The 14,520-nt window shown below is 52.6% G+C and overlaps 3 protein-coding genes across 3 annotated transcripts; all 3 read left to right on the forward strand.

Moving 5' to 3' along the window:
• Positions 1-534: 534 nt before the first annotated feature.
• Positions 535-5,894, forward strand: N7471_012370 (uncharacterized protein; the record flags this gene model as incomplete). Its single annotated transcript, XM_057285089.1, has 5 exons — positions 535-573; positions 647-667; positions 796-822; positions 906-1,277; positions 1,344-5,894. The coding sequence occupies 5 exons, from the start codon at positions 535-537 to the stop codon at positions 5,892-5,894; spliced, it is 5,010 nt and encodes a 1,669-aa protein (XP_057131355.1).
• Positions 5,895-8,406: 2,512 nt separating this feature from the next.
• N7471_012371 (pyruvate carboxylase) lies at positions 8,407-12,045 on the forward strand (the record flags this gene model as incomplete). Its single annotated transcript, XM_057285090.1, has 2 exons — positions 8,407-11,877; positions 11,938-12,045. 2 exons carry the CDS (start codon positions 8,407-8,409, stop codon positions 12,043-12,045), a joined length of 3,579 nt encoding a protein of 1,192 aa, XP_057131356.1.
• Positions 12,046-12,646: 601 nt separating this feature from the next.
• N7471_012372 (putative carboxylesterase) lies at positions 12,647-14,382 on the forward strand (the record flags this gene model as incomplete). Its single annotated transcript, XM_057285091.1, has 2 exons — positions 12,647-13,019; positions 13,118-14,382. The coding sequence occupies 2 exons, from the start codon at positions 12,647-12,649 to the stop codon at positions 14,380-14,382; spliced, it is 1,638 nt and encodes a 545-aa protein (XP_057131357.1).
• Positions 14,383-14,520: the final 138 nt, after the last annotated feature.

Raw genomic sequence — 14,520 nt, forward strand, 5'->3', positions numbered from 1 at the left:
AATCAAAAAGTCACCAAAGAGACAAAGAAATACCAGAGAACGTGGCCAGGTGGGTGAGTGGTAAGACCTACGTGGACGGAGTAAACATTGGGGCATTGTGAAGGCGGTCAGTTATACCTCTAACATAGGTATGGAGTAGAAGGGGTATGAACTGAGTTGACAGCACTTCTCTCGGGTTAATCTAACAAACCAGATATCAGCAAGTTGGCCATCTACATTTCACTTTACTCTCTCTTTCTTTATCTTTCCTACCTACAAACACTGCATCTGAAAGAGAAGTCGTGTAAGCCCCCGTGTCACGTGATTACCCATAAGCGACACCTCAGCAACGACAGCAGCGGCCTCCTGAGGTCACTTCCGCATCTACCAGATCTCTACCCCCCCTCCTCTCTTCATACATCTTCTTTTTCCTTTCTTTTTTCTTCCTCGTGACATTCGCATTTCATCACCCTTTTTCATCATACTTCAATTCTTCTGCCTTCTTTGCGTGGCGTTTCATTCGGCGGACTAGGTCGTACTGCGGCCTACGTAAATATGGCACCTCTACCTATCAAGTTCACAGAGCTGGTCAATGTACGTGGCTACCCCTCATCTCTACCTCATAACCATTGAAACTTTGAAACTGACCTGCGCCTGAATTCTACAGTTGACCTCTGTCGGCATTGCGGTATGTACAGCCAACCATGATTACCGGCGATGCTTCGTGATTAGCTCGAGCTTTGAGACGGATGCACCTGCCGCGGATCGCAATATTTCTGGATATTTTAGGACTGTTACTAATGTTTATGTCTACAGCCGGCATCAATTGGCTTCACTTCATGTGTAAGTTGTATACTGTCGTATTACGACTGACCCCCAAAACATGGATGACAAGGCCTGGCTAACTTAACAATCTTTCGCTTTAGACACTAGAATCCGATCACTACGTCTGTGTTCGTCAAAAGCTGGACGATGATGGCAAACCAGAAGTCATCATTATCGACCTCAAGAACAACAATGAAGTTCTACGACGCCCGATCAATGCCGACAGTGCAATCATGCATTGGAACAAGAACATCATCGCCTTGAAGGCTCAGGGCCGCACTATTCAGATCTTCGACCTTGGCGCACGGCAAAAGCTGAAGTCGGCGAATATGAATGAAGATATTGTCTACTGGAAGTGGTTCAGCGAAAGCTCCCTCGGCCTGGTCACCGACTCAGCGGTCTATCACTGGGATGTCTACGACGCCACACAGCAGAACCCCGTCAAGGTGTTCGACCGACTTCCCAACCTTGCAGTATGTGATTTGCGACGGGGATACCATAATGAAAGCCTAGTATACTAATCTGCGGGTGCTCTTTAGGGATGCCAAATTATCAACTACCGTGTCAACGCCGAGGAGAAGTGGATGGTCGTGGTCGGTATTAGCCAGCAGCAGGGTCGGGTCGTTGGATCGATGCAGCTTTACTCAAAGGAGCGCGGGATCTCTCAGTTTATCGAAGGTCACGCCGCCTCTTTCGCCAACATTACCGTCGAGGGTTCCCCTCTACCCCATAGCCTCTTCACTTTTGCCGTTCGTACCCAAACGGGCGCCAAGCTGCAAATCGCCGAAATTGACCACCAAGAACCCAACCCTCGCTTCCAGAAGAAGGCCGTCGAGGTGTACTTCCCACAAGAGGCGGTTAATGATTTCCCCGTCGCGATGCAGGTGTCCAGCAAGTATGACGTGGTCTACCTCGTTACGAAATACGGATTCATCCACCTTTATGATCTCGAGACTGGTACTTGCATCTTCATGAACCGTATCTCCAGCGAGACGATCTTCACCACGACTCCGGATTCCGAGGGAGCCGGTCTGGTCGGTGTGAACCGCAAGGGCCAGGTCCTGGCCGTCAGTGTTGACGAAACCAATATTATCCAGTACCTCATGGAGAACCCCGCAATGTCCGGTCTTGCCATCAAACTTGCCTCGAAGGCCGGCCTTCCAGGCGCGGACCACCTGTACCAGCAGCAGTTTGACTCTCTCATGGCCTCTCAGGATTACGCCGAAGCCGCCAAGATTGCCGCCAACTCTCCCCGGGGTTTCCTTCGCACTCTGGACACCATCAACCGTTTCAAGAGCGCTCCTCAAACCGGTCAGATGTCGGTGATCTTGCAGTACTTTGGTATGCTGCTGGACAAAGGTTCGCTCAACAAGTACGAAAGTGTTGAGCTTGTCCGACCCGTGTTGCAGCAGAACCGCAAGCACTTGCTTGAGAAGTGGATGCAGGAGAAGAAGCTCGAGGGCTCGGAGGAGCTTGGTGACATTATCCGGCCATACGACATGTCCCTTGCCCTGACCGTTTATCTTCAAGCTAATGTTCCTCACAAGGTTGTTGCTGGGTTCGCCGAGACTGGTCAGTTCGACAAGATTCTTGCATACTCCAAGCAAGCTGGATACCAGCCGGACTACACCCAGCTGCTTCAGCACATTGTTCGCGTAAACCCCGAGAAGGGCGCCGAGTTTGCTACTCAGCTCGCTAATGAAGAAAGCGGCGCATTGGTTGATCTTGACCGCATTGTCGACGTGTTCCTGTCACAGAACATGATCCAGCAGGCCACCTCGTTCCTCCTGGACGCTCTTAAGGACAACAAGCCTGAGCATGGCCATCTGCAAACTCGTCTTCTGGAGATGAACCTCGTCAACGCCCCCCAGGTCGCAGACGCCATCCTCGGCAACGAAATTTTCACACACTTCGACCGTCCTCGTATCGCCCAGCTTTGCGAGAACGCCGGTCTTATCCAGCGTGCTTTGGAGAACTCGGATGATCCAGCTGTGATCAAGCGCAACATTGTTCGCACCGACAAGCTGAGCCCCGAGTGGCTGATGGCGTACTTCGGTCGTTTGTCTGTGGAGCAGACTCTCGACTGCATGGACACCATGCTGGAGTCGAACATTCGCCAGAATCTGCAGTCTGTGGTCCAGATTGCCACCAAGTTCTCCGACCTTCTTGGTGCTAACCGTCTGATCGATCTTTTCGAGAAATACCGTACTGCCGAGGGTCTTTACTACTACCTTGGAAGCATTGTCAATCTCAGCGAGGACCCCGAAGTGCACTTCAAGTACATTGAGGCTGCCACCGCCATGAACCAGGTCACCGAGGTTGAACGTATTTGCCGTGAGAGCAACTACTACAACCCTGAGAAGGTGAAGAACTTCCTGAAGGAGGCCCGCCTGACGGAGCAGCTCCCCCTGATCATCGTTTGTGATCGTTTCAACTTTATTCACGATCTGGTCCTGTACCTCTACCAGAACCAACAGTTCAAGTCGATCGAGGTCTATGTCCAGCGCGTCAACCCTGGTCGTGCCCCTTCTGTTGTCGGCGGCTTGCTCGATGTTGACTGTGAGGAGAGCATCATCAAGAATCTGCTCTCGACTGTTGACCCATCCGTCATCCCCATTGACGAGCTCGTTACTGAGGTCGAGAGCCGAAACCGCCTCAAGTTGCTCCTGCCTTTCCTCGAGGCCACTCTTGCCACTGGCAACCAGCAGCAGGCTGTCTACAACGCTCTTGCGAAGATCTACATTGACAGCAACAATGACCCAGAGAAGTTCCTCAAAGAGAACGACCAGTACGACACCCTCATTGTTGGAAAGTACTGCGAGAAGCGTGATCCCAACCTGGCGTACATTGCCTACAGCAAGGGCCAGAACGACCTGGAGCTCATTAGCATCACCAATGAGAACTCTATGTTCCGTGCCCAAGCTCGTTACCTCGTTGAGCGCGCCGATCCCGAGATCTGGACCTTTGTCCTAAGCGAGAACAACGAGGGCCGGCGTTCCCTTGTGGACCAGGTCATCGCCACTGCGGTCCCCGAATCTACCGAACCCGAGAAGGTGTCTGTCGCCGTCAAGTCGTTCCTTGAGGCCGATCTGCCCGGCGAACTGATTGAGCTGCTCGAGAAGATCATTCTGGAGCCCTCTCCTTTCAGTGATAACACCAGTCTGCAGAACCTCTTGATGTTGACTGCTGCCAAGGCTGACAAGGGTCGCCTGATGGACTACATTCACCAGCTCAACGAGTTCTCCGCTGATGAAATTGCTGAGATGTGTACCAGCGTTGGTCTGTACGAGGAGGCCTTTGAAATCTACAAGAAGGTTAACAACTACCTCGCTGCCGTCAACGTGCTTGTGGAGAACATTGTCAGCATCGACCGAGCCCAAGAGTTCGCTGAGCGTGTCGAGCTGTCCGAGGTTTGGAGCAAGGTCGCCAAGGCCCAACTCGATGGTCTTCGCGTGACTGACTCAATTGAGTCCTACATCCGTGCCGAGGACCCGTCCAACTACCATGAGGTGATTGAGACTGCCACTCATGCAGGCAAGGACGAGGACCTCGTTAAGTTCCTTCGCATGGCCCGCAAGACCCTGCGTGAGCCGGCTATTGATACTGCTCTTGCTTTCTGCTTTGCCCGCCTGGACCAGCTTGCTGAGCTCGAGGACTTCCTTCGTACTACCAATGTTGCGGATATTGAAGCTTCCGGTGACAAGGCTTATGCTGAAGGCTTCCACCATGCTGCCAAGATTTTCTTCACCAACATCTCTAACTGGGCTAAGTTGGCGACTACCTTGGTTCACCTGGAGGACTACCAGGCTGCAGTGGAGTGTGCCCGCAAGGCCAACAGCGTCAAGGTCTGGAAGCAGGTCAACGAGGCCTGTGTTGAGAAGAAGGAATTCCGTCTTGCCCAGATTTGCGGTCTCAACCTGATTGTTCACGCCGAAGAGTTGCAGAGCCTTGTTCGCCAGTACGAGCGCAATGGTTACTTCGATGAACTGATCGCTGTATTGGAGGCAGGTCTTGGTCTTGAGCGGGCTCACATGGGCATGTTCACCGAGCTTGGCATTGCTCTGTCCAAGTACCACCCAGACCGTGTCATGGAGCACCTGAAGCTCTTCTGGTCCCGCATCAACATCCCCAAGATGATCCGGGCCTCCGAGGAAGCCAATCTCTGGCCGGAGCTGGTCTTCCTGTACTGCCACTACGATGAGTGGGACAACGCCGCTCTCGCCATGATGGAGCGTGCAGCCGATGCCTGGGAACACCACTCGTTCAAGGACATTATCGTCAAGGTTGCCAACTTGGAGATCTACTACCGGGCCCTGAACTTCTACCTTCAGGAGCAGCCCCTTCTGCTCACTGACCTGCTTCAGGTTTTGACCGCTCGTATCGACGTTAACCGTGTGGTTCGCATCTTCCAGAGCTCTGACAACATCCCCCTGATCAAGCCTTTCCTGCTCAATGTTCAGTCTCAAAACAAGCGGGCTGTCAACGACGCCATTAACGAGCTTCTGATTGAGGAGGAGGATCACAAGCTGCTCAAGGACTCTGTCGACCAGAATGACAACTTTGATGCTGTGGCTCTCGCCCAGCGCCTTGAGAAGCACGACCTCATTTTCTTCCGCCAGATTGCGGCCAACATTTACCGCAACAACAAGCGCTGGGAGAAGTCGATCGCGCTCTCCAAGCAGGACAAGCTCTACAAAGATGCTATTGAGACCGCCGCTATTTCCGCCAAGCCCGAGGTTGTGGAAGATCTTCTCCGCTACTTCGTCGATATTGGTAGCCGCGAGTGCTACGTTGGTATGCTCTATGCCTGCTACGACCTCATCCGCCCCGACGTCATCATGGAGATCTCATGGCGCAAGGGTCTTCACGACTTCACCATGCCCTTCATGATCAACTTCCTGTGCGAGCAGACCCGATCGATCGAGATGCTCAAGAAGGACAACGAGGAGCGCAAGAACCGCGAGAAGACAACCCGCACAGAGGAGGACAACACTCCCATCTTGCAGGGCTCGCGGCTCATGCTGACCCAGGGCCCTCAGTCCAACGGCGCCGGTCTCACACCTCAGGCAACTGGGTATCGTGGATTCTAGAACCGTGCACCGTATTTTTGCTTTTGATTCTCCGTTTCTCTTGCATTTGTAACATACAGCGGAAGTGATGCTTTTGAGGTTGCAAAAGGAACGATTTCATATGGGGGATGGTTATGCCAAGAGCGTGCCATAGGAGGAACTCATGACGGCCCATTAATCTTGCTTTTTGAATTTTTTTTTTTCGCCCGCATGTATTTGATAACCTTGCCTTTTTTTTCATGCTTTTAACAGTCTGGGCCATGGCCCGATATTCAGTAATAGCATTGCAATTTCCCTAGTTCTTTTTATTCTCACCGCAATAACCTCAGTAATTCCTTGTTTTTCCACAATGCCTAGGCTGCCAAGGGTTCGCCCAGGCGGATCCATTCGAGCATAAGGGTCTTCGGTGAAGAATGTAGCATCGCCAAGACCCCAAGGGAAATCATCTGCAACAATGTATCTGTCCCTATGAGATTGAAGGTGAGTCTTCCTGCAGATCACTCACTGCCTTATCAGCCTTTAGCTTTGCCCATGAGGTGCGGTGGTAGGTTAGCATTGGACCGTTTCTCAGGTTGTATGTTTAGGCTATGAAATGCTAGTGTCCCGTCCCCACTCTCCGTACACCTCGGCACGAACAAGTAAGCATAATTTACGTTTCTTTTTTTAGTCCTTGTGCTACCTACGGAATTACTATACGGAGTACAACGCACAATATAGGTGTTTCACAGTTCCGAAGAGCTCAGGCTGCCGAATTCCCTCTCGGCCCGGATAGAAGGAAACGCTCCATTCCCCCGGTGGAGACTTGGCCCCGCGGGGAAGAATCATGCAGCCAGCAAGGGTTACTGGCGGAAAGAAGGGGGTGATTTCTCCGTCGGGGATGCGAGATCACGCGGGAGTGTGAACAGACGATCTCAGGAGTTGATCCTGATGAGTTGATGTCAATCGCTCGGGGGAACTTCCAGGGTTGGATGCTGGTGGTAGACAAGCGCTGCGAGTGGTGATTGCCACGACTCTCACATCCACCTGGGCGTCTTTCAATGCAGAAAGCTAAAGTGGAAGCTTATCAGCCAAGAGCAAGGGCGTTGCAAGTTTCTCTGGGCACAAGAATAGATAGACAATGGTAGATCAGTGTTGCATTCTCCCAGCTTATGGTGCTGACAATGGAATAGTTCGGGGTGTATAGAGCACCTTGGCACCTTGGGGAATCCCAATGGCGTTGGAATGTCGCGTTTTTGCGTGCGTAAGGTCGACTGGATTAGTAGTACCTGTCATACAAGCGGGAGATCCCCCTGGAGTGCCAAGTAGAATGGTTCTAAGATTGAATTTGGGATTGGAGAAGAGAGAGGCGTTTAATAGTGGGGGAATCTAGGCATAGTGCCGAGACAAATTAAATAGCGTCATGGGATTGCCCAGGTTCCCTTTATCGGCCCTTCTAAATAATTTTAGTGCACGCATGACCGATCAAAGATTTCCATTTAACCTTGGAAATAAAAATATCGGATAAATATGAGTCAGATCGGACCCTCCAACCTACAACAAGGTACACAGTAAAATTTTGTCGATATCGGCTCGGTCACATCTTCTCCGAATTGAGAGAGAAAGAGGACCTTGTAAATTTGGTAAATCGAATTGGCCCGATCCACTTCTCGTTACATGTGCTCGAGAGTTCTCCGAGTCTCCCCCGGACTTTTCCCTTCTCTCCCAGTTTCCCGTGAATATCCGTTCAGTTGTGAATCAAAAGCTTTATGTTGTTAGATGATGACGTTTATCCCGAGGGCCCGAGGTAGATTAACGGAATCACTTACCTAAACCACCCGAAGTTATCGTGATCATGGTTATCGTGCAGTTCTCGTCTGGGGTGGGAATAATAGGAACTTAGTAGAGCTCGATGGTAGGGTTAGCATATAGTAAGCCTAGGTATGATGGCAGTACAAAAGAGTACAAATAAGCCCCGCATGGAGTTCTGCTTTTAGCAAATTATATTATTTTCTTGAATTGGAATAATTTCAATAATTCCATTATTCTATTATTCCATTATCCTATTATTCTATTCGATTTGATCATTTCCCAATTTCTAGGTGTTGGCCCCGGTGTACCGGTGAACCTGTATGTACTTGTTACCTCATTCCTGGAGTCAATCCTCTCGCCCCGGAAAGTATCTGTGACTATGTAGATCGCCCTTCTGAATTCCCCTCTTTATCTAACCCACCTCCCCCCCCTCCCAACCTACACTTTTTTTTGTCTTTCTATTTCACTTAACTTCAACCCCAATTCTATTCAATTTCTATTATACTGCTCCTGTTGCTTATATTGAGAAACAGTGTGAGCGATTGAGCAGTGAGACCTGCCGAAACCGGCCTGAAATTGGAACTGGATAGCTCCCCAGCTTCTTATAGTGAGTCACCGCCTCTGCTTTCCACACCGGACCTTGGAAGCTCTCCAAGGCTAGAGGGAACTTCATCTAATCCAATCCTCTCTTAGTAAACAACCCCTTGTAACCTATCTTCCATCTTATCACATACCTACATTCACAATGGCTGCCCCGCACCGTCAACCGGAGGATGCCATTGATGAGTCCGACTTCATCGAGGATCACAATGAGCACCACCAGGACTCAGTCCACCGTCGTCTGCGGGCCAACTCGACTATTATGCACTTCCAAAAGATTTTGGTCGCCAACCGTGGTGAAATCCCCATCCGTATCTTCCGTACCGCACACGAACTGTCCCTCCAGACGGTCGCAGTCTTCTCACACGAAGATCGTCTCTCAATGCATCGCCAAAAGGCTGATGAGGCCTACATGATCGGCAACCGTGGCCAATATACCCCCGTGGGTGCCTATCTGGCCGGTGATGAGATCATCAAGATCGCCCTGGAGCACGGTGTCCACCTGATCCACCCCGGTTACGGTTTCCTTTCGGAGAACGCCGACTTCGCCCGGAAGGTCGAGAAGGCTGGCATTGTGTTCGTCGGCCCTACCGCTGAAACTATCGATGCCCTTGGTGACAAGGTTTCCGCCCGCCGCGCCGCTATCAAGTGCAATGTTCCCGTTGTCCCTGGAACTCCCGGCCCCGTCGAGCGCTTTGAAGAGGTCAAGACCTTCACTGACGAATTTGGCTTCCCTATCATTATTAAGGCCGCCTTTGGTGGTGGTGGCCGCGGTATGCGTGTTGTCCGTAACCAGGCCGAGCTGCGTGACTCTTTCGAGCGTGCTACCTCCGAGGCCCGCACTGCCTTCGGTAACGGTACCGTCTTCGTTGAGCGTTTCCTTGACCAGCCTAAGCACATTGAGGTCCAGCTTCTCGGTGATAACCAGGGCAATGTTGTCCACCTCTTCGAACGTGATTGCTCCGTCCAGCGTCGCCACCAGAAGGTCGTTGAGATTGCTCCCGCCAAGGACCTTCCGACCGATGTCCGTGATAAGATCCTGTCTGATGCCGTGAAACTGGCCAAGTCAGTTCGGTACCGCAACGCTGGTACCGCTGAGTTCCTTGTCTGTGGCAACGAGCACTACTTCATCGAGATCAACCCCAGAATTCAAGTCGAGCACACCATTACCGAGGAAATCACCGGTATCGATATTGTGGCTGCTCAGATCCAGATTGCTGCTGGTGCAACCCTTGAACAACTTGGCCTTACTCAGGACCGCATCTCTACTCGCGGTTTCGCCATTCAGTGCCGTATCACTACTGAGGACCCCTCCAAGGGCTTCTCCCCCGATACCGGTAAGATCGAGGTCTACCGCTCTGCTGGTGGCAATGGAGTCCGTCTGGACGGTGGTAACGGCTTTGCTGGTGCCATTATTACTCCTCACTACGACTCTATGCTGGTCAAGTGCACTTGCCGTGGCTCAACCTACGAGATTGTCCGCCGCAAGATGCTGCGTGCTCTGGTTGAGTTCCGTATCCGCGGTGTCAAGACCAACATTCCTTTCCTCGCTTCACTCCTGAGCCACCCCACATTCATCGATGGTACTTGCTGGACTACATTCATTGATGACACCCCCGAGCTGTTCACCCTCGTCGGCAGCCAGAACCGTGCCCAGAAGCTGCTCGCTTACCTGGGTGACGTTGCTGTCAACGGCAGCAGCATTAAGGGCCAGATCGGCGAGCCCAAGTTCAAGGGCGAGATCATCAGGCCCATTCTTAAGGATTCTGTGGGCAAGCCCATTGACATCTCCGCGCCCTGCACTAAGGGCTGGAAGCAGATCCTGGACAGCCAAGGCCCTGAGGGCTTCGCTCGCGCTGTGCGCGCTAACAAGGGCTGCTTGATTATGGACACCACCTGGCGTGATGCCCACCAGTCGTTGCTCGCCACCCGTGTGCGAACAATTGATATGCTAAACATCGCTGCTGAGACCAGCCACGCATTGAGCAATGCTTACTCGCTCGAGTGCTGGGGTGGAGCCACCTTCGATGTGGCTATGCGCTTCCTCTATGAGGATCCTTGGGACAGACTTCGCAAGATGCGCAAGGCCGTCCCCAACATTCCCTTCCAGATGCTGCTCCGTGGCGCCAACGGTGTTGCCTACTCTTCCCTTCCCGATAACGCCATCTACCACTTCTGTAAGCAGGCCAAGAAGTACGGTGTCGATATCTTCCGTGTCTTCGATGCCCTGAACGATCTTGACCAGCTCGAGGTCGGTATCAAGGCCGTTCACGAAGCCGGTGGTGTCGTTGAGGCCACCATGTGCTACAGTGGTGACATGCTGAACCCCAAGAAGAAGTACAGCTTGGAGTACTACTTGGGTCTGGTGGATAAGATCGTCAAGATGAATCCCCACGTTCTTGGAATCAAGGATATGGCTGGTGTGCTCAAGCCCCAGGCTGCCCGTCTGCTGATCGGTTCCATCCGCGAGCGCTACCCCGATCTCCCTATTCACGTTCACACTCACGACTCTGCCGGAACCGGTGTCGCCTCCATGATTGCCTGCGCCGAGGCCGGTGCTGATGCTGTGGATGCCGCTACCGACAGTCTGTCTGGTATGACCTCGCAGCCCAGCATTGGTGCTCTCCTTTCTTCGCTGCAGGGCACTGAACACGACCCCAAGCTGGACCTGGGCCATGTCCGCGCCCTTGACAGCTACTGGGCTCAGCTTCGTCTGCTCTACTCTCCCTTCGAGGCTGGTCTGACCGGCCCCGACCCCGAGGTCTACGAGCACGAGATCCCCGGTGGCCAGCTGACCAACCTGATCTTCCAGGCCAGCCAGCTGGGTCTCGGACAGCAGTGGGCTGAGACCAAGAAGGCCTATGAGGTGGCCAACGAGTTGCTGGGCGACATCGTCAAGGTCACCCCCTCCTCCAAGGTCTGTGGTGACTTCGCCTCCTGGATCGTCAGCAACAAGCTGTCCGCCCAGGACGTGCTCGACCGTGCCGATCAACTTGACTTCCCTGGATCAGTCTTGGAGTTCTTCGAAGGTCTGATGGGCCAGCCCTACGGTGGCTTCCCCGAGCCTCTGCGTACCAAGGCCCTACGCGGCCGCCGCAAGCTCGACAAGCGCCCCGGTCTGTACCTGGAACCCATGGATCTCATCAAGATCAAGAACGATATCCGCGAGAAGTTCGGTGCCGCCACCGAGTGCGATGTCGCCAGTTACGCCATGTACCCCAAGGTGTTCGAGGACTACCGCAAGTTCGTGGCCAAGTTCGGTGATCTGTCCGTTCTGCCCACGCGCTACTTCCTTGCCCGGCCCGAGATCGGCGAGGAATTCCACGTTGAGCTGGAGAAGGGTAAGGTCCTGATCCTGAAGTTGCTCGCCATCGGTCCTCTCTCCGAGCAGACCGGTCAGCGTGAGGTCTTCTACGAGGTCAACGGTGAAGTCCGCCAGGTCAGTGTCGATGACAACAAGGCCTCGATCGAGAACCTCGCCCGCGCCAAGGCCGACCCCACGGATAGCAGCCAGGTCGGCGCTCCCATGAGCGGTGTCGTGGTTGAGATCCGCATCCACGATGGCCACGAGGTCAAGAAGGGTGATCCTATTGCGGTGCTGAGCGCCATGAAGATGGTATGTTATTATTTCTTGTTTTCTTTTACATATATGAATGTGTTGCTAACTCTCATCTAGGAAATGGTGATCTCCGCCCCGCACAGCGGAAAGGTGTCCGGCCTCCAGGTCAAGGAGGGCGACTCCGTCGATGGCCAGGACCTGATCTGCAGGATCAGCAAGGCGTAAAAGCATAGTGACTCTGTACTACTGAACCATGCACGAATTGTGATGCGTGATGTGACTTGAATGATTTCTCAGCGTTTTTAGTTTATGTTTTTTGAGTTCATCTCTGGATTTAGGCAATTTGCTGTTCTAGCTTATTCGGAATCAAACAGTATTTCTGTTCAAAACATTTCGGTCATAATCTGTCACTCACAGATCCCTATAGTTCCCTACAAGCCCGTAATCTCCAGATCTGGCTCCGAGCGGACCTCTACTCTCTTTTCTGCGGGTCTCCCCGCAAAGCACTATCTCTTTCTCCAGCTGCCAACAGCCAATGGCTAACGGTGAATTGCCGAGCTCCTTGTCTCTCACCAATGAAATCTAATCGCCTCTTTATCTCGGCTACTAAGCGTCCGAAACTGCGGAATGAAGTGCCGAGAGATACCTAGATACCATCTTAAAAGGCGTGTTGCCCAGGCTCGGACCGTTCTACTTGACTGTACAACATACTTGAATACCATCTCAGAATAGCGACGTATGTGATTACTTCTACTGTGTCTCCTGGAATCTACATATATACTCCACTACTCCAAATCAACCATCAACAAAACAGAAGCCAAGAAAGATGGAAACAATCCGCCGCACTCATCTCAAATCTCTCGCCCACCGCGGCACAATCCAAGGCGTAACAATCTCAACATCGTCTTCTCCCACCGGCCAAGCCAAAGACCTCTGCCACTACTTCGGCGGCGTCCGCTACGGTCTTGCTCCCGCCGAGCGCTGGCGCCGCACCCAGCCCCTACCCGCATCCTTCACCTACGGCAATGAAGAAGTACCAGGCCGCTGTGATGGTGGTGCGGGGCTTTGCCCCCAACCGGGCTTCCTGAATATCTCGCCCGAGAACCCGGATGCGTGGAATGAGGATTGCTTTCAATGCAATGTTTGGACGCCTATTGGGGAGGCGCCTGAGGGAGGATGGCCAGTTTTTGTTTTTATTCGTGAGTATTGTCCGATTGAAAGCGTATATGGGCTTCGGACTTGGAATGGGGTGAAATAGTTCCATATAAACCATGCTGACAGGCATTGTTCGGTGCAGATGGCGGATGGCTTCAATTCGGCACGCCCAATTCATTTAATGCGGCTGCATTGATCGGCGAAGCTGATTTCAACTGCGTGGTTGTGATGCCCGCATACCGGGTCAACCTATTCGGATTCCTCTACTCAGCGGAACTGGAGGAAGACGCGGCCACTGTCGGAGAAACAGTTGGGAACCACGGATTCTGGGACCAGAGACTAGCACTCGAGTGGACGAAGGAGAACATCCAACTTTTCGGCGGCAATCCGAAGGCCATCACGATCTCAGGATACTCTGCAGGCGCAAACTCCGTCTTCCACCAACTAGCCTACGACCTCCGCCAACCAGACGAGAACTCTCTCATCCGCCAAGCCTGCATCTGGTCAAACAGTCCAGCCGTCCAGCCCAAGCAGCCAACCGAAACACAAACCCAATTCAACCAACTCCTAACAGCCCTGGATATCCCGCTCACCTTTACGTATAGCGAGAAACTCACCCGGCTACGCTCAATCCCCGCAAAAACCCTCCTCGAAAAAGCAAGAACAATCCCCCTCCACCAGTTCCGCCCAACAACAGACAAATCCTTCATCTCCCCATCCCTCTTCACAACCCTCGACACCGGCGCCTTCGCCCGCAGCCTGCTAGCCCGCAACATCCGCATCATAATAGGCGAATGTCGTGACGAGCGTTTCCTCTACAGCACCTGGTTCCCACCGACAGACAACACCCTCTCCGCGCTGCGCACCCGTCTCGTCGCAGATTACCCAGAACACATCGTCGACGCTGCTATACCGCTGTATTACCCGGACGGGTGTCTACCGGCGAACTGCAAGAATTGGGACCAGGATGCGTGGGGCAGGATCTATGCTGATATGCAGGTGCATCAGATGCAGCGTGGGTTTGTGCATGCGCTGACGGAAAACGAGGACGGGGTTGATGCTTCGGCATTGCTGTTTCGGTATCGGATTGAGTGGCGGGCGAAGTGTGTTGAGAATACTTTGCCGATTGAGTGGGGGGTTACGCATTCGTCGGATTATCCGATTTGGTTCTTTGGTAATGGGGGGTTGTTGGGGGAGGGGGAGAAGGGGGTTGTTAAGGAGGGGTTTGTTAGTCCGTTAGGGAGGTTTGTTTGTGGGGAGGGGGAGTTTGGATGGGGGACTTCTGGGGCTAGGGGGGTTAGGACGCTGAAAGAGGATGGGAGTGTTGAGATTGTGGAGGATGGGGATTGGGAGGAAGGTGTTAGGGTTTGGAAGGTGTTGAGGGATGCTGATGAGAGGTTAGGGTGATACCTATGCACCTATGTGCATAGATAGTAGGTATAAGCATAGATATAGTAGAATACTCACCAGTAACTATATATAGCTTCCAACTTGATATAAATTATATGCCAAGCTTTCCCCGCATTCCAATTACGTCAAAACTCT

Source organism: Penicillium samsonianum (assembly GCF_028829775.1).
Source record: "Penicillium samsonianum strain IBT 33392 chromosome Unknown utg000007l_segment0_segment0, whole genome shotgun sequence".
In the NCBI taxonomy this organism is placed as follows: Eukaryota; Fungi; Ascomycota; class Eurotiomycetes; order Eurotiales; family Aspergillaceae; genus Penicillium; species Penicillium samsonianum.